The 23,947-nt window shown below is 38.6% G+C and overlaps 1 protein-coding gene across 8 annotated transcripts; it reads right to left on the bottom strand.

Moving 5' to 3' along the window:
* Positions 1-23,540, bottom strand: COQ10B (coenzyme Q10B). Of its 8 annotated transcripts, none has more exons than XM_036107209.2 (5): positions 23,325-23,538; positions 17,120-17,269; positions 7,313-7,505; positions 2,750-2,851; positions 1-1,009 (listed from the first exon to the last, which is right to left on the bottom strand). In XM_036107209.2, exons 1-5 carry the CDS (start codon positions 23,444-23,446, stop codon positions 878-880), a joined length of 699 nt encoding a protein of 232 aa, XP_035963102.1. In that variant the 5' UTR covers positions 23,447-23,538; the 3' UTR covers positions 1-877. The 8 variants fall into 8 exon arrangements, with proteins under 8 accessions (XP_035963102.1, XP_035963101.1, XP_035963100.1 ...); XM_036107208.2 differs by having other exon boundaries at positions 1-1,045; positions 23,334-23,537; XM_036107207.2 differs by having other exon boundaries at positions 1-1,045; positions 23,325-23,534.
* Between the last annotated feature and the right edge of the window lie 407 nt (positions 23,541-23,947).

The raw sequence follows: 23,947 nt of genomic DNA, 5'->3' as shown, positions 1-23,947 counted from the left end.
TAAACAAATTAACTTTATTAAGTTACCACTTCAGTCCTTTGACATTGATTTGTCTATAAAAATATCAGTTTGAAATATATTATTGAAAGTGAGTACACACAATAAATAGAAAATAGGGATACATGGTGCTGGAAATGCATCAACCAACTTATCTTCATCCATTACCCACTACTGTAGACAAAATCTGACGAACAATCAGCATTATTGAAAGAGTAGTGAAAGTACCTGGGAGAGGGTTGCAAACTACAAGAGAACTAGCTTAAAGCTCTGGACCACTCACCAAAAAAAATATTCATTGTTTATCTGGGAGTTAATCTCACTATATATGGCACTGAATTTACCTACCACCCATAAGAACAATTTAAAAATAAGGAAAGTAGCTGAGGAACCTTCATTAACAGTATTTTTAAGTCAAAGTTTACTTTAAATATCTGATGATTATCCAAATATCCTAAGCTAAGAGGCAGGGTCCTATGACAATAAGTTATAAATAGTCTGAATTTAATAACTTAAAGGTGATATGGTTAATATAATACATACTATGTGAGTATCTCAACTGACCTCTTTCAAATAAGGTGATAATTAAAAGGCTTAAATTTACAGTTTCAATTCTGGTAAGAGTGATGTCCATATTCTAGCAATAGTGATGACATCCCATTATCGTAAATATGCTAATATACACATTACTTTGAATTACACTTGATTGAATTCTATATACATGTGGTTCCATATTCCAAGTGCAAATTCTCAATGGTGCAGGTTTATAGTCAAATCTGGGTTTAACAAATGCTTTCTGACTTCTGAAAGCAAATGATAAAAGCACTTCCTAAAAGTAAATAAACTAAAGTTACAAGTAAGTGACCAGTTCTTTTTCCCTTTACGTGTGATGAACTTCATGAAGCATTAATTCCCGAGGTATATTTGTTTCTGGACCATACAGCTTACATGCTCTTCTTTCAAAGGCAGCTACCATCTGCTTTACAACTTCATCGAAAAACAGTGTGGCAAGCTGAGAGTGTAGAAGGGAGCGAAATTCAAAAGAAATCTGTAGGAAAAGGTTAATTATTTTAGGAAGATCTTTCTTTTACTCAGTCTCTACTTAGGGTAGTGGTAACCAATTCAAAAGAAATCTGTAGGAAAAGCTTAATTATTTTAGGAAGATCTTTCTTTTACTCAATCTCTACTTACTCACACTGTGAAATGGGCTGCTTGGCCAGTATCTAAGGCAGAGCTGTATGGGTGTACCTAGATGAAATTTTTTAACACCCCTCAGAAGACGGAGACTGTTTCCACAGTAAGCACAACTACTGCTGACACCGTAAGCTTAAGTAAACAAGACCTGAACTTCATTTCAAGACAAATAATCTGCTTTTATTATTTCTAGTTAAAGAAAACTGGAAAAAAGCTTTACTGAATGAATACCATATTATTCTGGCTTCTTTTTAATGTGCCCCTTTTAGATCTAACCTATCTCTCAAAAGAAAATAAAGAAGGGAACTAATCCTTCTGATAGGTATTCCTAGGAGAAGTAGCAGCAGGAAGAGGAGATTGATCCACAAAACAGATAGGGTAGGTGCTACAATCTTAAAGTTAATAATGATTTATAACTTCATTTATATCTCCTCAAGATATAAGTCAAGGCAGGTGGTTTGAGAAATAGTATCTTAAGGACCAAATATCCACTAACCTTTAAAACTGCTTTAATTTTCATTTCTTTGGTAATTTTTCATTTTGAAGTAATTTCAAATTTATAAAAAAAGTTACAAAAATAGTACAAAGACTTCTCATACACCCATCACCCAGATTTCCCCTTTTTAATGTCTTATATAACCACAATGCAATTATTAAAGCCAGGAAATTAAGAGTTAATGCTACTAGATAATAACACTAATATCTAATCTACACAGGCCTTATTCAAATTTCCCCAACGGTTCCATTAATGTCCACTAATTTTTGAATGAAAATAACTCAAGAGCTGAGAACATCAGCATATAGCAATGTAATCAAAATTATGACTATTTCTTGAAATGCAATGCCTGAGTTGCAAATACAGAGAATAACTCATGTATTATCTGTTCAAAGAAAAGCCACAAGTGGCTTTAAGTTTCTATAACCAAGGTGATGTGAGAACAAGGAAATACCATAGTCCCTAGATTTTAAAAACGTATTTTCCCCTTCTGCACTTTACTTCTGCATCATAAATCAATGTGTAGATTTTATTTGGTGTTAATAAACTGTTATTAAGCTCTTAGTGAAGTCATATGTCTTATAATCTATGGACCTATAAAAATCAGAAAATAGAGAAGGAATGACTATTCAAGGTTTCAAGAAATAGAAAAAGAGAAAGATTCATTAGTATTCCTTCTTATAAAGTTAGCATAGAAAAATCACCCTGAGTGACAGCAGTGAAAAGGGGAACTGACAATCTTAGGGATCCCAGGAGAAAAGAAAATGGCTTATATTGGCAAGAGGTCACTTCCTAGTACCAAACTGAAAATGAGATGGTTTTTTTTATCACCTGTGGTCTGACCTACATATTTAAAAAAAGAAATCTGAGATTTGAGATTTTCTGAATTCAGAAATATGAATTCAAAATTCAGAAATTTGAGATTTTCTGAAAGCATCTTTCAGTAATCACTATGCACATTAAGATTAATTACAGCAGCTGGATTCTAATCAATGGATTATTCCTTTTTTATCAACTTCACCTGATACTTGGAACAAACCAAGGGCTGTATGAGACACTTACTGAAAAATCCAAGGTACAAGTTCTTGGGTAGCCAGGAAGACCTGGGCTAAAACGCCAAACAGTCTCCAAATGATTGAAAAGCCTTCCATCAGTACAGGATGCCTAGAACAAAATGAAAAAACAAGATTGCAGTAAAATACCATTTAGACTGTCCAGAATCTACAACTGAGAATTATTTCTTTTTTTAAAATTTTTTAATTTTTAAAGATTTATTTATTTTAGAGAGAGAGAGCAAGAGAGAGCATGGGGGGATGAGGGGCAGAGGGAGAGAGTCTTAAGCAGACTCCGTGCTGAGCATGGGCGATGCAGGGCTCGACCTCATGACCCTGAGATCATGACCTGAGCAGAAAACAAGAGTCGGTCGCTTAACCAACTGAGACACCCAGGCGCCCTGAGGATGATTTCTTTTTTAAAATATGTTTGTAGGTCAGACCACAGGTGATAAAAAAATCTCATTTTCAGTTTGGTACTAGGAAGTGACCTCTTGCCAATATAAGCCATTTTCTTTTCTCCTGGGATCCCTAAGATTGTCAGTTCCCCTTTTCACTGCTGTCACTCAGGGTGCTTAGAGTTTTCCCCTCCAGCAGCAAAACAGAAAGTGATTTTTCTGGAAGTTTATTTCCGGCCCTGCCATTTATAAGTAATCCTGAACAAGTTAATTCCCTGTACCATATTTCCTTAAATCTATAAAATGAGTATAATACCTATTTTATACCATTACTATGATATGTCTAAAATATTTATAAGGTATCTGGAACAGATCCTAAGTAGGGTTCTGGAATTCTCCTTTCCTACCCAAAGATTTTTCTCTTGTCTTTCACATTTAGTCTTTCCTTCACTCATTATTCTCTATTTCTAAGGGCAACCGTGGTTCTAGTTTTCCTGAGTCTGGCCCTGACCCATGTCCCTGATCCATTGCTTTCTTTAACCTCTAATCTCTTCGGTGCTCATGTTTATTTTATATGTGTATGTACACACTGAAACACAGTAGAGATATTATGTACAGTGCATCTTGATATTTCCCATTCTATATCATTAAAAGAAGGCTGACTGAGACCCACTAAGAGTTGCCTCCTGCAGTGTGAAAAATGGTGGCCAGAATCACAGTCACTAGTAGATTGTCAGGACTGGTTATGACTTTGAAAGAAGTTCAGCTTCTTTACTTACTATCCTAAGATGCTATCTGGGCCTTAGTACTAGTAGACAAATGATCTCAAGAAAACTATCACCTTCCCTCAGCAGCAAACCACCTTTTAAATTCTTGTTTCAAAGTCAACACTTGGGACGCCTGGGTGGCTCAGTCGGTTAAGCCTCTGCCTTTGGCTCAGGTCATGATCTCAGGGTCCTGGGATCAAGCCCCATGTCAGTCAGGCTCCCTGCTCAGTGGGGAGTCTGCTTCTCCCTTTCCCTCTGCTCCCCCCCTCACTTGTGTACATGTGCGAGTGCTCTCTCTCTCAAATAAATAAAATCTTTTAAACCACCCCCCAAAAAAACTCAACACCCCCCTCCCCAATTAAGCCTTAAGCTTCCAGCTCTTTTGGTATATCCTGGGGCCAATAAATAATCAAGTCCCTCTACCACCCTTTTCTCTTTTCTTTTTTTTTTTTTTTATAGAGAGCGAGAGCACTCACAAGTGGGCGGGGGAGGGAGCAGGAGAGGCAGAGAGAGAATCCAGGAGCCTCTGTCCCTTTTTTCTTTGATAACTTATTCCTCTTAACAGTTTAGACATCCCTCCCTGAGCGTATACACTACAGATTAGCAAAAAGGACTTGTACAGATAAACTCTTTTCCCCCAAAGTGTACTTTTTCTTCCCCAGCTATTGCCTCCCTAAACACAGAATGCAGGATTAATTCTGACTATATCTGGATCTCTCCACAGATAGTTTAAACTGGAAGCCAAAGAGCTTAAAATATATTTACAGTTGATTCCTCACTTCCTCTTCATCTAAACTCTTTTGAGTCAATTATCAGATGAAAACATGGTAGAATCATTATAAAGAAAATCCAACTGCATCAATACTAAAAAGCATTTACAAAGAAATGCTCTATTTCACATTCATAAAAGAAAATATTTTAGTTGTTAAAATGGAAAACAATGAATGTTTAAAAATTTATTTAGACATGATAAAATAGTAGTCATCAAAATGCTAACTAATAGCTAAATTTAGTCACATTATGCTAAGTCACTGGGGAAAAGTGAAAATTTTCTTCAAACGGTTCGGTTTTATATATAGTTCAATAAAGACCATCTAATTTTTAAAAGCATCAACAATCTATTATAAAATCTTATTATTTCAGTTACCCAACTTTCAGGTAATATGTTCTACCCTTCTTTACAATCACATAAGAAGCTTATAAGAGGGTGCCTAGGTGGCTCAGTCAGTTAATCATCCGACTCTTGATTTCAGCTCAGGTCATGGTCTCAGGGTCATGAGATTGAGCCCCATATCAGGCTCCACACTGAGAGTGGAGCCTGCTTAAGATTTTCTCTCTCTCAAAACAAAAAAAAAGGCAGCTTATAGGAAATTTAACAGTGAAGGAGAAACAGTTATTGGGAATAATCACTATAATATACCAACTTCTTCTGACTACTTTTTCACAAAATGTGGCAGTGCTGTATTCATACCAATAATCTAGCCCAAGGACCCACAGATTTTTACTGGTATGTTTAGATATTGCTAAAGGCCTCATTCCTAACAGCACAGATACTGACCACAATAGGAGGTATTATGATGATGACCTACAACTGGTTGTTCTGACTGAACTGACCCAGACCATACAAACTATGGCATGTAAAATGTTTGTACTGTGACTCAGGTAGTAAGATTCATGGAACCAATGCCTCTATTAAATCTGCTGAAAACTTTCAAGGGCTTCTGGCCATTACATATTCATGTACAATAGAATTACTGACATGTCACAGGCACATTTGGGGCAAGTAATAATTTGCAGGAAAAAGTCACATGGCTTCTGCTGTTCCCTTGGTTCTAATGATTTGTGTTCTATGCCACATGCTTGTATTAGGTATTAAAATCCAAAATGTGAACCCAGGGACAACTGAAAGCTGAGCATACATAGTTGTGTGTTACTCTCAAATACATCTTCAAACAATAAATTAGCACATTAAGTGAAGCAGCTTATTTTATTGGAAAAATAGCTTTGGGATCTGACATATAGTAAGAATTTGCATAAGGTTTGTAATTTTTCTAATCCTCATAAACTGAGATAGCAATGATCATTTCATACATGTTATTATGAAGATTTTTTTCTTTCTTTCTTTTTAAAGATTTACTTATTCATCTGAGAGAGAGAGAGCATATGCACACAGGGGCAGAGGGAGAGAGAGAGAGAAATTCCAAGTAGACGCCATGCTGAACATGTAACCAGAAGCAGGTTGTTTTTCTTTTTTTTCCCCCAAGAGTTATTTTAGTTAGATGCAGCATAATACATGAAGATTTAAAGTTTTAAGAGACTGAGGTCAGGAAACAGAAAAACATTTAAAGATTATAGAGATACTCACTGGTGTCAGAAAGACTGAACCAGAGTCCTGGCTCTGTAATCTTGGGCAAGTTATCTAACTCTTCTAAGCCTTAATTCGCTCAACTGTAAGATGGAGAACGGTAACATTTGAATCTCAAAGGGCTGTAGCGAAGACTAAATGAATAATTCAAGTAAAGCACTACAAAAGCTCGATAAATGTTAGCTATTGTAAGAGAGACAGTGCAGTACAGAACTCCAAAACTATGAGACAAACAGGTGGAAACATTCATAATGGCAAAGTCCAGTGAGGCACGGCCTTTTAAGTGGAGTTCAAGTTTGAGAGTAAGATGAGTGTGGACTCCAAGTCTTAGCTTCACTGGACAGTAGACTCTCTCTGGTATGAGAGATGCCACCTCCTTCAATGCCTAACAAGGAGCTGACAAAGGCATTTAGCTCTGGCTAATTACCAAGAAATGATATCCTATGGGCATAAAACACAACTAAGCTTTAAGTCTTTGGTCACCAAACTCTAGGAATTCAAAAGAATTCTATGGAATTCTGCCTTTTTTGTGTGTTTAAGCCTGGGTATCTGTCTATACATGTCCCCTCTTTTGACAAGGATAAGATGATCAATACAATACTTGTAACAGTACCTGGCATTTCAGTACCCACCGCATGGCAGGATGACCTCAACAATGTTTATGTTATCCACATTTGTATCTTTTCTACCTTTCTTCATCCTCTCACTTTTCCTGCCTTAACTTCTAAAACAACTAGCACAAAAATTAACTTTAAACACTTTTCACTTGTGTGGTCCAATCTTTCCTAAGGATCAGTAATCCTCAACTGAAGAAAAAAAGAAAAAGCTTCTTATTTACATATTCTAGTCAAATTTCTGTTTGGAAAGAATAATGCTAATATTGTATAAAACAGCACAGTGAGGAGACATAAGAAATCATTTGTTTTTTCCCCCTCCATCTCTGATTAGTTTAGGGAAATACTTTTAAGCTATTATACTTTAAATTATTTGATATAATCAACACTTGGGAAATATTTAAAAACAATGAAAACCAAAACTATTACCTTTACCAAATGTGGTTTCACCAAGGTTACTACTGATGTGTAGCGCTCCAACACAGGTGGAAACCCAATTTCTAATCGTGTTTTGCAGTATCCGGTTCTCTTTGATATTATATCTGATTTTTTGCACCAAGGAACAAAATGCTTGTAATCCTCCATTCCTGACACCACATCATACATTTCCTGCATAGAATATCTTGAAAAAAACAAAAAAGAGAGAGGTGTTAACTACACCTATTTATAAGGCATATATATACTTTAAATTGAATATAAATAAAGCTTAGTGTGTACAAGGCAATAAATCATTTGGTAATTATGCTAAACCACACATAGAAATGAATGACTTCAAAGCAATACAAAAAGATAAAAGGGAGCTAAATATTTGCATAAAGCAGAGGTCATAATTTAGCATACCACAGGTTGAATCTGGCTTACACATGTGGTTTTTGAAATTTTAACTAGCAGCCAGCATTTAAAAATTGAGGGCTTGAGAAAAAAAAAAAAAAACAGGGCACCTGGGTGGCTCAGATGGTTAAGCATCTGCCTTTGGCTCAGATCCTGACCTCAGGGTCCTGGGATAGAGTCCCGCATCGGGCTCCCTGCTCAGTGAGGAATCTGCTTCACCCTCTGCCTCCCCACCCCTCCCCCTGCTCGTGTGCTCACTCTCGAATGAATAAAATCTTAAAAAAAGAGAGGAAAAAAACTCAACTGGAAGCAACTTACTTATCAGTCAATAGATGTTAATAAATGCTTAATATAATAAAAATTATTAAAAATTATGGCATATCCATACTGTGGAACTCCGTACCAGTTATTTATAAGAATTAGAATCAAATATTTTAAAGTTTGTTTATTTATTTATTTATTTTAGTAATCTCCACACCCAAAATGGGGCTCAAACTCATGACCCTGAGATCAAGAATTGCATGCCCTTCTGACTTAGCCAGCCAGGCGCCTCCCACTTTGTTTTTAAGTTTATTTAAGATCAAATATATACTTTAGAGCAAAGAGGTTTACAATATATTCTTATATGAAAAAAACACTTTACAAAGCAGACAGGATATGGACGATTCTATTATCCATTTAGGAAAAATTATAAATAAATACTGTATTTCTCACTTTTAAACACTTGATATTTATTTTTTCCTGAAACTAATTGTTATATCAACATAATAACTGTAATGAAAATATATTTTAAAAGCCCTGGAAGGACACAGATTAAATAGATTTTTTTTTAAAGATTTTATTTATTTGAGAGAGAGAGAACACGAGCAGAGGGGAGGGGGCAAAGGGAGAGGGAGAGAGAGAAGCAGACTGCCCACTCAGCAGGGAAACCAACATGGGGCTTGATCCCAGGACCCCAAGACCATGACCTGAGCTGATGGCAGATGCTTAACTGACTGAGCCACCCAAGCACTCCAACATCAATAGTTTTTAACTCAAGAAAAAGAAGTAGGAGTAAAAATAGTACATATACTTCTATATTGTTAGATTTTTATACAAGTATGTGGTATTTTTAAAATAAAAAAAAAAGAAACCATTCTAGAACACAAAGAAAGGAACCTCTCATTCTTTTTATGAGCCACCATAACACCCTGCCAACCTGAACGTGACAAAGAACACAAAAAATAAAACCTGTAGACCAATATCACCTGTGATTACTGAAGCAAAAATTCTAAATATCAGCAAATAAAATCCAGCAATGCATTAAAAAAATTAGCAATCAAATTCAACTCTTTTAAAGATTCATGGATGGCTTAATACTAAGAATTATAACATTATAACCATATGAACCAAAAGAAGAAAAACTGTATAATTCCCTCCATAAATGGTCAAATACCAAAAGCATTCCCATTAGAGTTATAAGTAAGACAAAGATGTTAGTTATTACAGTCATATAACGTTGTTTTGGGGAGGAGTACAAGACGGTGGAGGAGTAGGAGACCTTAGTTTCATCTGGTCCCAGGAATTCAGCTAGATAGCTATCGAATCATTCTGAATATCTGTGAACTCAACTGGAGAGCTAAGAAAAGATTAGCTGCAACTCTACAAATAGAAAAGCAACCACTTTCTGCAAGGTAGGAGAATGACAAGATGGAAAAAATCACCTCAAAAAAGAGAACAAGAGGCAGTACTGACTGCCAGGGACCTAATCAGTATGGACATAAGTAAGAGGTCAGAACTAGAGTTCAGAATAACAATTATAAAGATACTAGGTGGGCTTGAGAAAAGCATAGAAGACACTAGAGAATCCCTTTCTGGAGAAATAAAAGAACTAAAATCTAACCAAGTCAAAATCAAAAAGGCTATATTAATGAGATGCAATAAAAAATGGAGGCTCTAACTGCTAGGATAAATGAGGCAGAAGAGAGAATTAGTGATATAGAAGACCAAATGATGGAGAATAAAGAAGCTGAGAAAAAGAGAGAGGAACAATTACTGGATCATGAGGGGAGAATTCGAGAGATAAGTGATACCATTAAGTGAAAACAATATTAGAATAATTGGGATCCCAGAAGAAGCAGGGGGGCAGAAGGTATATTGGAGCAAATTAAAGCGGAGAACTTCCCTTATCTGGGGAAGGGAACAGGCATCAAAATCCAGAAGGCACAGAGAGCCCCCCTCAAAATCAATAAAAATAGGGCAACACCCTGACATCTAGTAGTAAAGCTTGCAAATCTCAGAGACAAAAAGAAAATCCTGAAAGCAGCTCAGGAGAAGAGATCTGTAAACTACAATGGAAGAAACATTACACTGGCAGCAGACCTATCCACAGAAACCTGGCAGGCCAGAAACGACTGGCATGATATATTCAGGGTGCTAAATGAGAAAACTATGCAACCAAGAATACCTTACCCAGCTAGGATGTCATTCAAAATAGAAGGAAAGATAAAAATCTTCCAGGACAAACAGAAACTAAAAGAATTTGTGATCACCAAACCAGCCCTGCAAGAAATATTAAAAGGGATCTTTTAAGCAAAAAGAGAGTCCAAAAGTAACATAGACCAGAAAGGAACAGAGATAATCTACAGAAACAGTGACTTTACAGGTAATACAATGGCACTAAATTCATATCTTTCAATAGTTACTCTGAAAGTAAATGGGCTAAATGCCCCAATCAAAAGACACAGGGTATCAGATGGGACAAAAAAGCAAGACCCACTGATATGCTGTCTGCAAGAGACTCATTTTAGACCCAAAGACATCTCCAGATTGAAAGTGAGGGGGTGGAAAACCATTTATCATGCTAATGGACATCAAAAGAAAGCTGGGATGGCAATCCTTCTATCAGAAAAATTCGATTTTAAACCAAAGATGGTAATAAGAGATGAGGAAGGACACTATGTCATAATTAAAGGGTCTATCCAATAAGAAGATACAACAATTGTAAATATTTATGCCCCTAACATTGGAGCATCCAATTATATAAGCCAATTAATAACAAAATTAAAGAAACACATCAGTAATAATACAATAATAGTAGGGGACTTGAACACACCCCTCACTGCAATGGACAGAACATCTAAGCAGAAGATCAACAAGGAAACAAGGGTTTTGAATGACACTCTGGACCAGATGGACTTCACAGCTACATTCAGAGCATTTCCATCCGAAAGCAACAGAATACACATTCTTCTAAGGTGCACATGGAACATTCTCCAGAACAGATCACATACTGGGTCACAAATCAGGTACCAAAAGACTGGGATCATTCCCTGCATATTTTTGGACGACAATGCTTTGAAACTGGAACTCAATCACAAGAGGAAATTTGGAAAGAACTCAAATACAAGGAGGCTAAAGAGCATCCTACTAAAGAATGAATGGTCAACCAGGAAATTAAAGAAGAATTTAAAAAATTCATGGAAACAAATGAAAATAAAAACACAACTGTTCAAAATCTTTGGGATACAGCAAAGGTGGTCCTAGGAGGGAAGTATATAGCAATACAAGCCTTCCTCAAGAAACAAGAAAGGTCTCAAATACACAACCTAAACTTACACCTAAAGGAGCTGGAGAAAGAAGAGCAAATAAAGCCTAAACCCAGCAAGAGAAGAGAAATAATACAGATTAGAGAAGAAATCAATGAAATAGAAACCAGGTTCAATAAAACTAGGAGCTGGTCCGTTGAAAAGAATTAATAAGATTGATAAGCCCCTGGCCAGACTTATCAAAAAGAAAAGAGAAAGGACCCAAATATATAAAATCATGAATGAAAGAGGAGATCACAACCAACACCGAAGAAATACAAACAATTATAAGAACATATGATGAGCAACTATATGCCAACAAATTAGGCAACCTAGAAGAAATGGATGCATTCCTAGAGACACATAAACTACCAAAACTGAAACAGGAAGACACAGAAAACCTGAACAGACCCATAACCAGCAAGGAAATTGAAGCAGTAATCAAAAATCTCCCAACAAAAAAGAGCCCAGGGCTGGATGGCTTCCCAGGGGAATTCTACCAAACATTTAAAGAAGAATTAATACTGGGGTGCCTGGGTGGCTCAGTCAGTTAAGCATCTGCCTTCGGCTCAGGTCATGATCCCAGGGTCCTGGGTTTGAGTTCCAGAGCAGGCTCCTTGCTCAGTGGGGAGCCTGCTTCTCCCTCTTCATGTGCCTGCCACTCCCCCTGCTTATGCTCTCTCTCTCACTCTCTCTCTCTCTGTGTCAAATAAATAAATAAAATCTTTAAAAAAAGAATTAATATATTCTTCTGAAGCTGTTTCAAAAAACAGAAATGGAAGGAAAACTTCCCAACAATTTCTATGAGGCCAGTATGACCTTGATCCCAAAACCATACAAAGACCCCACCAAAAAGGAGAAATACAGACCAATATCCCTGATGAACATGGGTACAAAAATTCTCACCAAGATGCTTGCCAATAGGATCCAACAGTGCATTAAAAGGACTATTAGCCACGACCAAGTGGGATTTATTCCTGGGCTGCAAGGGTGGTTCAACATCCACAAACCAGTCAATGTAATACATTACATTAATAAAAGAAAGGACAATAGGTGCAGAAAAAGCATCTGACGAAGTACAGCATCCTTTCTTTATTAAAACTCTGCACAGTGCAGGGCTGGAGGGAACATACCTCAATATCATAAAAGCTACATACAAAAAGCCCACAGATAATACCATTCTCAATGGGGAAAAACTGAGCGCTTTTCCCCTAAAGTCAGGAATACAACAGGGATGTCCACTATCACCACTGTTGTCCAACATAGTACTAGAAGTCCTAGCCTCAGTAATCAGGTAACAAAAAGAAATGAAGGGCATCTGAATCAGTAAAGAAGTCAAACTCTCACTCTTCACAGATGATATGATACTGTGGAAAACTGAAAAGACTCCACCCCAAAATTTCTAGAACTCATACTGGAATTCAACAAAGCGTCAGGATATATAATCAATGCACAGAAATCTGTTGCATTTCTATACATTAACAATGAGACAGAAGAAAGAGAAATTAAGGAGTCGATCCCATTTACAATTGCACCCAAAACCATAAAATACCTAGGAACAAATCTAACCAAAGAAGCAAAGGATCTGTACGCAGAAAACTATAGAATACTCATGAAAGAAACTGAGGAAGACACAAAGAAATGGAAAAACGTTCCATGCTCATGGATTGGAAGAACAAATATTGTGAAGATGTCAATGCTACCTAGAGCAATCTACACATTCAATGCAATCCCTATCACAATACCATCAACTTTTTTCACAGAGCTGGAATAAATAATCCTAAAATTTATGTGGAACCAGAAAAGACCCCAAATAGCCAAAGGAATGTTGGGAAAAAAAAAAAAAAACCCAAAGCTGGTGGGATCACAATGCCAGACTTCAAGCTCTATTACAAAGCTGTAATCATCAAGACAGTATGGTACTGGCACAAAAACAGACACACAGATCAATGGAACAGAAGAGAGAAGCCAGAAATCGACCCTCAACTCTATGGTCAACTAATCTTCCACAAAGCAGGAAAGAATATCCAATGGAAAAAAGACAGTCTCTTCAACAAATGGTGTTGGGAAAATTGGACAGCCACATGCAGAAGAATGAAACTGGACCATTTCCTTATACCACACACAAAAATAGACTCAAAATGGATGAAAGACTTAAATGTGAGACAGGAATCCATCAAAATCCTAGAGAACACAGGCAGCAACGTCTGTGATCTCGGCTGTAGCAACTTCTTGCTAGGCACGTCTCCAAGGCAAGGGAAACAAAGGCAAAAGTGAACTATTGGGACTTCATCAAGATAAATATATATATATACACACACACACACACAAATACATATAATGGAATACTACTCAGCCATCAAAATGAAATCTTGCCATTTGGAACAACGTGGCTGGAACTAGAGGGTATTATACTGAGCGAAATAAGTCAATCAGAGAAAGACAATTTTCATATGATCTCACTAATATGTGGAATTTAAGAAACAACACAGAGAATCACAGAAGAGAGGAAAAAATAAATGAGACGAAATCTGAGAAGGAGACAAACAGTAAGAGACTTTTTTTTTTTTAAGATTTTACTTATATGACAGAGAGAGACACAGCGAGAGAGGGAACACAAGTAGGGGGAGTGGGAGAGGGAGAAGCAGGCTTCCTGCCGAGCAGGGAGCCCGATGCGGGGCTTGATCCCAGGACCCTGGGATCATGACCTGAGCCGAAGGCAGACGCTTAATGACTGAGCCATCCAGGCGCCCCAAGAGACTCTTAATTATAGGAAACAAACTGAGGGCTGCTGGAGGGGAGGGGAGTTGGGGGATGGTGTAATTGGGTGATGGACATTAAGGAGGGCACATGATGTAATGAGCACTGGTTATCATTTAAGACTGATGAATCACTAACCTGTACCTCTGAAACTAATAATACATTATATGTTAATTAATTGAATTTAAATTTAAAAAATTAAGTAATTCAAGATGAAAACAAAATAAAACATTGTTTTCAAAGTATTATCATGAAATGAGGTCCACAGTAGAGGGGACGGAAAAAAACCCTACCTCTTAAACCTCCTAGGTTTTAGTCACTTTGAAATAAATGCTAAAATAAGTCCCATGAAGAAGTATGAAATCTTGCAGCCTGGAAGCTGTTATAAAAGTAGTCTACAACAACTAAGAAAGCAGTATGGCACAGTGGTCAAGGGTATGGACTTTGTAGTCAGAAAGGACTACACTCAAATACTAACCCTAAAACTAAGCCACATGACCCAGGGTAGGTTGTTTAACTTCTCAATTTTATTTTCTTCATCCATAACTGAAAAGTACCTCTACAGGGTTCCTTTGAGGGTTAAGTGAAATAGTTTTGGCATAGTGCACAATGCTTAGTAAGCAATTAATAAAGGGGCTCCTGGATGGCTCAGTCGGTTAAGCATCTGACTTCGGCTCAGGTCATGATCTCAGGGTCCTGGGATGGAGCCCAAATTAGGCTCCTCACTCAGCGGGGAGTCTGCTTGTCCCTCTGCCCCTCCCCTGCTTGTGTGCGTGCTGTCTCTCTCTCTCAAATAAATTTAAAAAATCTTTAATTAAAAAAAAAAGCACTTAATAGGGGCGCCTGGGTGGCTCAGTCGTTAAACGTCTGCCTTCAGCTCAGGTCATGATCCCAGGGTCCTGGGATCGAGCCCCGCATCGGGCTCCCTGCTCCGCGGGTAGCCTGCTTCTCCCTCTCCCCCTCCCCCTGCTTGTGTTCCCTCTCTCACTTGGTCTCTCTCTCTGTCAAATAAATAAATAAAATATTAAAAAAAAAAAGCACTTAATAAATAGTAGCTAATATTATATGTTTATGTCAAATACGGGGGAAAAAGATAAGATGATCACTGGATAAGACCAATTTGTAATAAAAAGAATTCCAGCATGAGAAAGAATAAGGAAGTAAGTAACAATAAGTAAATATGGCGGAAAAATAATCTTAGGAATCATGCATGACACTTAATGTACATTATCTCCATGAGCTTCAGTTTCCTCATCTCTAAAATGGGAATAACAACACCTAGTTTCCATGGCTATTGTGAGAATTAAACGAAACTATAAATATAAAGCACCCAGTAATACCTGTCAAATGACAGGTACATAGTAAAAAAAAGATATTGGTAGTGATTCAAAAGTAAAACAGACTGGGCGCCTGGGTGGCTCAGTCATTAAGCATCTGCCTTTGGCTCAGGTCATGATCCCAGGGTCCTGGGATTGAGCCCCGCCTCCAGCTCCCTGCTTGGTGGGAAGCCTGCTTCTCCCTCTCCCACTCTCCCTGCTTGTGTTCCCTCTCTCACTGTCTCTCTCTCTCTCTGTCAAATACATAAATAAAATCTTTAAAAAAAAAAAAGTAAAACAGACCAATTCACTATTTATCTTTTCATTGCCATTTCTCTTTTTGACAGATACCAGCTCTGGCAAAGACGTCTACCTGTCCAATTATTTAGACTCTCTTTACACGGTGCTATTGCTGGGAAGAAGCTGCCCACCCGGAGGCTACTATTCCCAATTCCCCTCTTGCATTTAGATGGGATTACATGACTAGTTCTTGCCAATAATCCCTTCCAGACCAATATGGTTTAGAATCAAGTATATCTTCTTAAAAGACTAAGGAATTACAAAAGGCACAAGTTTAGATGGAGCTTAGGTTCCTAAACTGCTGCCCATGGATGGGGAATACCCACTTGAACTTTACATAAGAAAGAAATAAACTTTGGGGTTTTACCTGTATAGCTGCTAGCATTACCTTAACCAATACAGTGATTTAGCCAGTAATAAAGGTAATTTTAGTGACAAAAGCTGAGTCTGCTGAAAGTCCTTTACTACAGAAAAATCAGAACGGAAAAAGCAACTGAAAAAATTATTGAAATGCACTTTTACAAGAATTCATGTAATACTTAATGGCCTGTTGAGAATTAAGATCCCCTTGTAGAAATTCCCATATGAACAGATGCTGCATTTCTGGTTTAGCAGAACTGCAGTCTCTCTATTCTCTTCTATATATACCCCTAGATCAGGGGCCAAACCTGGCCCAAAGCCTGGTTCTGTAAATAAAGTTTTATTAGCACACAGTCACACCCATTTATTACATACTGTCCACAGCAATATGTTGTTTGGGCTACAATTACAATGACAGAGTTGAGTAGCTGCTACAGAGACAGTATGGTCCACAAAACCTAACATATTTACTGTCTGGTCCTTTACAGAAAAAGTTTGCCAACCTACACTCCAGGTGGTAGGAGCCTCTTAGCACATCTGTATGTTACTTATCTATCTATGTCTATATGTGAGGGAGCTATTTAAACATATTGGTGTGGGGGCACCTGGGTGGCTCAGTCATTAAGCATCTGCCTTCAGCTCAGGTCATGATCCCAGGGTCCTGGGATCGAGCCCTGCATCGGTCTCCCTGCTCGGCGGGAAGCCTGCTTCTCCCTCTCCCGCTCCCCCTGCTTGTGTTCCCTCTCTCGCTGTGTCTCTGTCAAATAAATAAATAAAATCTTTAAAAATAAATAAATAAATAAACATATTGGGCCCAACATATCACTAATGTTGCCACTATAGAAACAAACAGTGTACAAAAATGTAGGTCTAAACAGTTCAATTATTTCCTTTACACATCAAGGTTTAAATCTATCCTATAAAGTTACCATATAATTATGTTCATTCAACAAATATTTATAAAACAGCAAAAGCTGTGGAAAGGCCAATCTAGAAAAACCAAAGCATATTCTGTAAGAAGAAAAATCCAGAAAAAAAGTCATGAATACTCTACAGAAAATTGTGAACATACTCTTTTAGCAGAACTATTATTATATACAAACCCTATAATTCTCCTCTCTGAATATTCTTTTCTTTTGTTTATTAATGGTGCAGCAATTCTGAAGAAGGTTCTTGCATATATCTCCTTAGGCAAAACTGAGGTATGTAGTGGAAGAGTTCTGCTCATCAGTATACCACAGGAAGCTAAATATCTAAAAAGACAAAAAGTACTTGATTTAGCGTAGCACTGAAAATTAAAAGGAAACACAAATTATAGATTGTAAAATACTATCACACGTTATTTTTTTATTTTTTATTTTTTTTTAAAGATTTTATTTATTTATTTGATAGAGAGAGACAGCGAGAGAGAGAACACAAGCAGGGGGAGTGGGAGAGGGAGAAGCAGGCCTCCCGCGGAGCAGGGAGCCCGATGCAGGGCCCGATCCCAGGACCCTGGGATCATGACCTGAGCCGAAGGCAGACGCTTAACGGACTGAGCCACCCAGGCGCCCCCACACGTTATTTTTTTTAATGTAAACTCTACACCCAACATGGGGCTCGACATGATCCCAAGATCAAGAGTTACATGCTCCACCAACTGAGCCAGCCTGGCACCCCAGTAACTATCACACTTTAGAAGGCTTTGCAACTTTAGACTATTCCTGAAAATACACACACACACACACACACACACACACACAGACACACACACACACACAGACACAGTTGTGCACACATGCATGCATAGGCACACGGAAAAAAATAAGTTTCTTAAGTAGCATAAAGAAAACTAAAAATAACAGTTTATAGTTAGGGTTAGAAATTTCTGGCACAAATGGTGTCTTTCCCAGAAAGTTGGCTTTCAGTCTATAGTCACATATTACAACATATTCTTCCCATACACTTGCTAGAATATTCATCATCTATTTTCTTTCTTTCTTTTTTTTTTTTTTAAGTAAACTCTACCCCCAATGTGGGGCTCAAACTCATAACCCTGAGACCAAGAGTCACATGCTCTACTGACTGAGCCAGCCAGGAACCCTTCATCATCTATTTTCTAACTCATCTATCCAGGTTGTCTTCCCAGCTGGATCCACAGAGGCTCCTTAATTCTTGATCTACTCTGAGACTTCAGATTGGAGATCTAGTGGTCCTGTTAGAACTGCTGCTCTGAATGACATATCAGATAAAGAGCTAATATCCAAAATCTATAAAGAACTTACCAAACTCAACACCCAAAGAACAAATAATCCAATCAAGAAATGGGCAGAAGACATGAACAGACATTTTTCCAAACAAAGAAGACATCCAAATGGCCAACAGACACATGAAAAAGTGTTCAACATCACTCAACATCAGGGAAATCCAAATCAAAACCTCAATGAGATACCACCTCACACCAGTCAGAATGGCTAAAATTAACAAGTCAGGAAATGACAGATGTTGGCAAGGATGTGGAGAAAGGGGAACCCTCCTACACTGTTGGTGGGAATGCAAGCTGGTGCAGCCACTCTGGAAAACAGTATGGAGGTTCCTCAAAAATTTGAAAATAGAGCTACCCTACAACCCAACAATTGCACTACTGGGCGTTTACCCCAAAGATACAAATGTAGTGATCCAAAGGGGTATATGTACCCCAATGTTTATAGCAGCAATGTCCACAATAGCCAAACTATGGAAAGAGCCAAGATGTCCATCGACAGATGAATGGATAAAGAAGATGTGGTATATATATATACACAATGGAATATTATGCAGCCATCAAAAAAATAACAAAATCTTGCCATTTGCAACAACGTGGATGGAACTAGAGGGTATTATGCTAAGCGAAATAAGTCAATCAGAGAAAGACAAGTATCATATGATCTCATTGATATGAGGAATTCTTAATCTCAGGAAACAAACTGAGGGTTGCTGGAGTGGTGGGGGTGGGAGGGATGGGGTGGCTGGGTGATAGACATTGGGGAGGGTATGTGCTATGCTGAGCACTGTGAATTGTGTTAAGACTAATGAATCACAGACCTGTACCTCTGAAACAAATAATACATCATATGTTAAAAAAAAAAAAAAAAAAAAAGAAGATAGCAGGAAGGGAAAAATGAAGAGGGGGAATCAGAGGGGGAGACAAACCATGAGAGACTATGGACTCTGAGAAACAAACTGAAGGTTTTAGACAGGGAGGGGGTGAGGCGATGGGTTAGCCCGGTGAAGGGTATTAAGGACGGCACATATTGCATGGAGCACTGGGTGTTATATGCAAACAATGAATCATGGAACACTACATCAAAATAATGATGTAATGTATGATGACTAACGTAACATAATAAAATAAAATAAAATAAAAAAAGAACTGTTGCTCTGTTCTCCTTTCCCTTCCAATCTCCATTTCAATGCACATATGTAAAAACACATGTCAAGGAAATTAGAGTGTTACTTGTTTTGGGTACTTCTAAATATAGATGCCTGATATACTTTTATTCATCTGAATATTTTTTCCTTTCCCTAGTAAGATTATTGCATAACTATTTCATACTATTCATGTATTAGTTCACATACTTATTGAGCTTTTGTTCTGTGCTAGGCACTAGGGATATAATGGTAAAAATAAACTTTATGAGGATTACTTTGTAGTTGAGGATTCAAAAAAAGTGCTAAGAAAGAAATGGGGGTGGAGACATGTAATTGGGAGCTCCTTTAGTTAGGGCAGTCTAGGAAGTCCTCTGAGGTTATATTTCAGCTGAAACATAATGGAAGAAGTTAGCCATGTAAAGAGAGCAATAGGTATGTATGTACATAAAAAATGTGTGTGTGTGTGTACATACAGTGTACATATATGGAAGGAGGCGAGGTAGATGGGGGGCATTCCAGGTAGTAGGGAAAGAGCTTGGCAGTATCGAGAAACTGAGAAAGACTAACAGTGTAGCAGCAGTATAGCAAGCCAGGAGAGTACCATGAAATAATGTTAGATGGGTTGGAGCTGGATCATGCTGGGAATTATTAACCAGGATAAAGCAATTTGGAATTTATCCTCAGTGAGAAGCTGCTGAAGAATTCAAAGCAAAAGAGTGCTATTTCATTAAATCAAATCTTCAAATTATTTTTTTAAACAGTATTTTTTTAAAAGATTTTATTTATTTATTAGAGAGAGCATGTGCACTGGAGGGGCAGAGGGAGAATCCTGAAGCAGATTCCCTGCTGAGGGTAGAGCCCAAGGTGGGGCTTGATCCCAGGACCCTGAGATCATAACCCGAGCCAAAATCAAGAGTCAGTGGCTCATCAATTAAGCCACCCAGGTGCCCCCAAATTATTTTTTAAATATTTCTTATTTTTTGTTTTTTAAAACAGTTTGGGGGTTGGGAGGAATTGCTGCGGCTCCCCGCCCCCCACTCCCATCCCCCTTACGGGTCACCAACTGCCACTGATGCCCAGGTATGGGCCGACCCTCCAGCTCCATCCATTTTCAGGGCTAGTTGATTTGGCAGGTGAGCTGTTACACACTCCCTAGCAGACCCAAATTATTTCTTAAAAGGGGAATGGATGGCCTGGTCAAATCTCCTTATGTCCTACATAAAATCTGCCTTATGAAATAGGATTTACATATAAACAAAATTTCTTTAAGGACATAGACACCCTACAGTTTGGCCGGGGTGGAAGAGCCAATCAAGTCAAACAAAGAATGGTTGAAGAAATTGGGAATATTCAGCCAGAAGATAGGGATGATACCTGAGGATATGGTTCCAAAATGTAAGACAAAAGTCCAATTGGATGGAGACAAATTTGGGCTCCATAATACAAGTAAGAACTTTTGAACAATTAACATTCTTTATAAAAATTAGATGGGCTTCTTCCAGAGTCAATGAAATAGAGGTCAATGAAAATGGTTAAGCTAAACGCTGCACAACTATTAAATAAAATGTAAAGGAAAAGAATAAAACATATGAACTGTATGGATGAACTTACTGGCCCCTTTAAGACTTTAGGATATTTATGTATCCAGCTCTAAATAACACTTCAAAAAAATGAACGATGGGGAAAATATAGTAAAACAAGATAGCTTTCAGAATTCTAGGTTTTCTAGGCTATAACAAGTAGTATTTGATTTTATAATGATGATAACAGCATATTTTAAAGATATCTATGATATTCTTTTTTAGTCAAAAGAGATTTTAGATAGATTCATCTTCTAGAGAGAAAAATTTGTTCCTATTTTAGATAGATTCATCTCCTAGAGAGAATAAAAGTGTTAGTGTTCCCAAAAATCTTTAAAAATATGATTTGTTATGTGCATCTTATTTTAAAGGCAGAAATAATATTAAAATAAGTGGTGTGAATTTTCTTTAGAGTTAACCTACAGAGTTTGCTTAGAAGTTGGATTATACTAATAAAAAGGAATGAGTTACTCTGCTAAATGAAGCAGAACAGCAGAAATAAAAAATTAGGCAGTTAATTTAGCTTCCCCCTTTAGAAAGTCACATAACATAATTTAGGATCTCTGTTAATTGTATTGATCACAAAAACCAAATCTGGTGTACAAAATACCTAATCACGTTTCCCTTCTAAAACATACTTTGTTATAACAGTTTTACCTATTTCCCCACTTCTTGTATAGTTACCTTATTACCTATTATTGGAAGCCAATTATGTGACAAATATTGAGCACACCTAATAATTTTCTGATAAGTCAGTATCAGAAAAGGCAGCATCTCTGAAAACCTTTATTTAAAAAAGCTAAGACCGTTGCTTCTGAAGAGGTGAACTGGTTGACCAGGAAACTTACTTTTCACTGTACATGGTTTTGAATTTTGTACCAAGTTTATGTAATACCATCGCCCCAATCTCCCCTTCTTCCTGCCCAAAAAAACCCCCACAAAAAACCCTTACACAATCTGATTACAATCATAAAGGAAATAGCTGTGTTTAGAGCAAGCTAATAGTTTTCCTGATGAATTCCCATACTATGGTTAAAAGCACTGGACAGCACATCTAGTTTCACACATTATCAAGAATAATATAATATCTTCAACTGCAATGAGGAGCCATACAGTCATATGTATTGTTAAACCATGAAATTAAAACTGAATCAGATGAAGGACAGCTTTTTGTCACTAACTTTCCAATACTACATCTCAAATACTCTACTATAATAAAGGCCAGAACGTATGTTAGTGCTTCTGCCCAAAAATGAGCTCATAAACTTCCTCCCTCTTCATTATTATAAACAATAAATATTTGTCTTGGAATTTACGCCTTAATTTGATCATTAAAACAATCTTATTTTTTTCTTAGAAGTACAGTTTGGTTTATTTGCAAGCCAACATTTTATAAGGGTAACACAAACAGATCTAAAGCATGATAGGCTATGTTCTGCTTAGAAGTCCTCTTTCAGGCTGTTTCCTTCAGCAGGACTAAACGATATGAGATTATTTTATTTCTATTTCAACCACTATTTCTCTAAAAGGATTTAGAGTTGGCTGTTTCGGGTAATTGAAAAATTCTTCATTAAATCTAAATTCCTGGAGTTCAACATTTGTGCTTTCTCCCTTCATTCTGTACTGTTTACAACTGAATACATTTTAAACACTATAATTTTCGAACATACTTTATTACAAAGTCATTAGTAAAAAGAAACTAAGTGGTCGAAGTATGTAATCATTCCTGTCTCCGCCTCCACCCACAAAAAGGAACCAACCAGGAAAATCGAAGACTGGTTCAAGGTTACAGGACCTCTAAGTTACAGTCGAGTGGAAAAAAATCGTATTGGCTACGTTTAGTTTTGCAAGCACCAAAGGGCAGAGTCAAAGACCCCCTACCCCAAACTGGGAAAGGACATCGGGCCAGCAGGCACGCTGGAGGAACAGAAGAGGGCTCACCGCCGGGCCACAAGCTCCCACAGCCCGGCAGCCAGCAACTCTTGGGCCGCAAAGTTAAAACTTCCCGAGAGCAGCAACAGCAGCAGGCCGTAGGGGAGGAGACCGGAAGAACCCCAAGTTACCCGTTGTCGAGTTGCTTTATCAGTGGCTCCTAAAGTCGCTCGGCCGAGGATTCACCACCTCTCGCGAGGGTAGCGAGCCACTAACCCGACGAGCCTCCCGCCCGGGGTGACGTGCGCAAAGCCTAAGTACCTCAAATGCCGATCTCAGGGCTTTGTCTCTTTAGAGACGCGGAAATGCGTCCGGTCCGGCCCCGCCTCACCCCAAAATTCCTCGGGCCCTCCACTCGGCAAGCCCAGGCCGAAAGCTACCCCCGTCGCAGCACCCCTGTTATTACCTGACGTACCGCGCAGCTCCCTGCGCCGGAGCCGGGGTTCCGGCCGCTGCCGTCGACTTTGGACGGCATCCCGAAACCACCTTTCTTAGAGCCCTCTGACCGGTCCGAGCTGCCATGATCATCTCACTAAAGCCGGTCACCACCTCCGGGACCAGACCCACGGCACCGCCCTCCTGCGGCCCGCGGAGCCACCCGGCTCCGGCGCCTTCCAGCCAATCGGCGGGCCCCTTGAGCCGCCAGACACGCCCCCTCTTCCCACCCTGAAAGCGCAGAGCTGACGCAAGCTCCCACTGCTTGTCAGGCCTACTGTAAACGCTTTCGTCATCCTACCGGCCAATCAGGGGCTCAGGGCCTCCCGGACACACCCCTCTGCGTGGCCGGCCTCTAGTTCCCGCCGCGCGCTCAGGAGCTTTTTACAGGAGACTCACGGGGACCGCTCTCCCCACCTCCCGCGCTGGAAATCTTCCCCGGATTCGCCAACCGCCACCGTTCTCTTGGGTGCTGTTTGAGGTCGCGAGGCTCGGCACGTGAGCCCAGCCCAGGGGTGGGAGGGAGCTCGAGGTTCTGGGTGTTAATTACGTAACTGTCCAAACCAGTGAGTGCTGAGCCGGACCGCCATCGCT

Source organism: Halichoerus grypus, chromosome 4 (assembly GCF_964656455.1).
Source record: "Halichoerus grypus chromosome 4, mHalGry1.hap1.1, whole genome shotgun sequence".
Lineage (NCBI taxonomy): Eukaryota > Metazoa > Chordata > Mammalia > Carnivora > Phocidae > Halichoerus > Halichoerus grypus.
The sequence above is the reverse complement of the archived record's forward strand: the minus strand, read 5'-3'. Positions and strand labels throughout refer to the sequence as shown.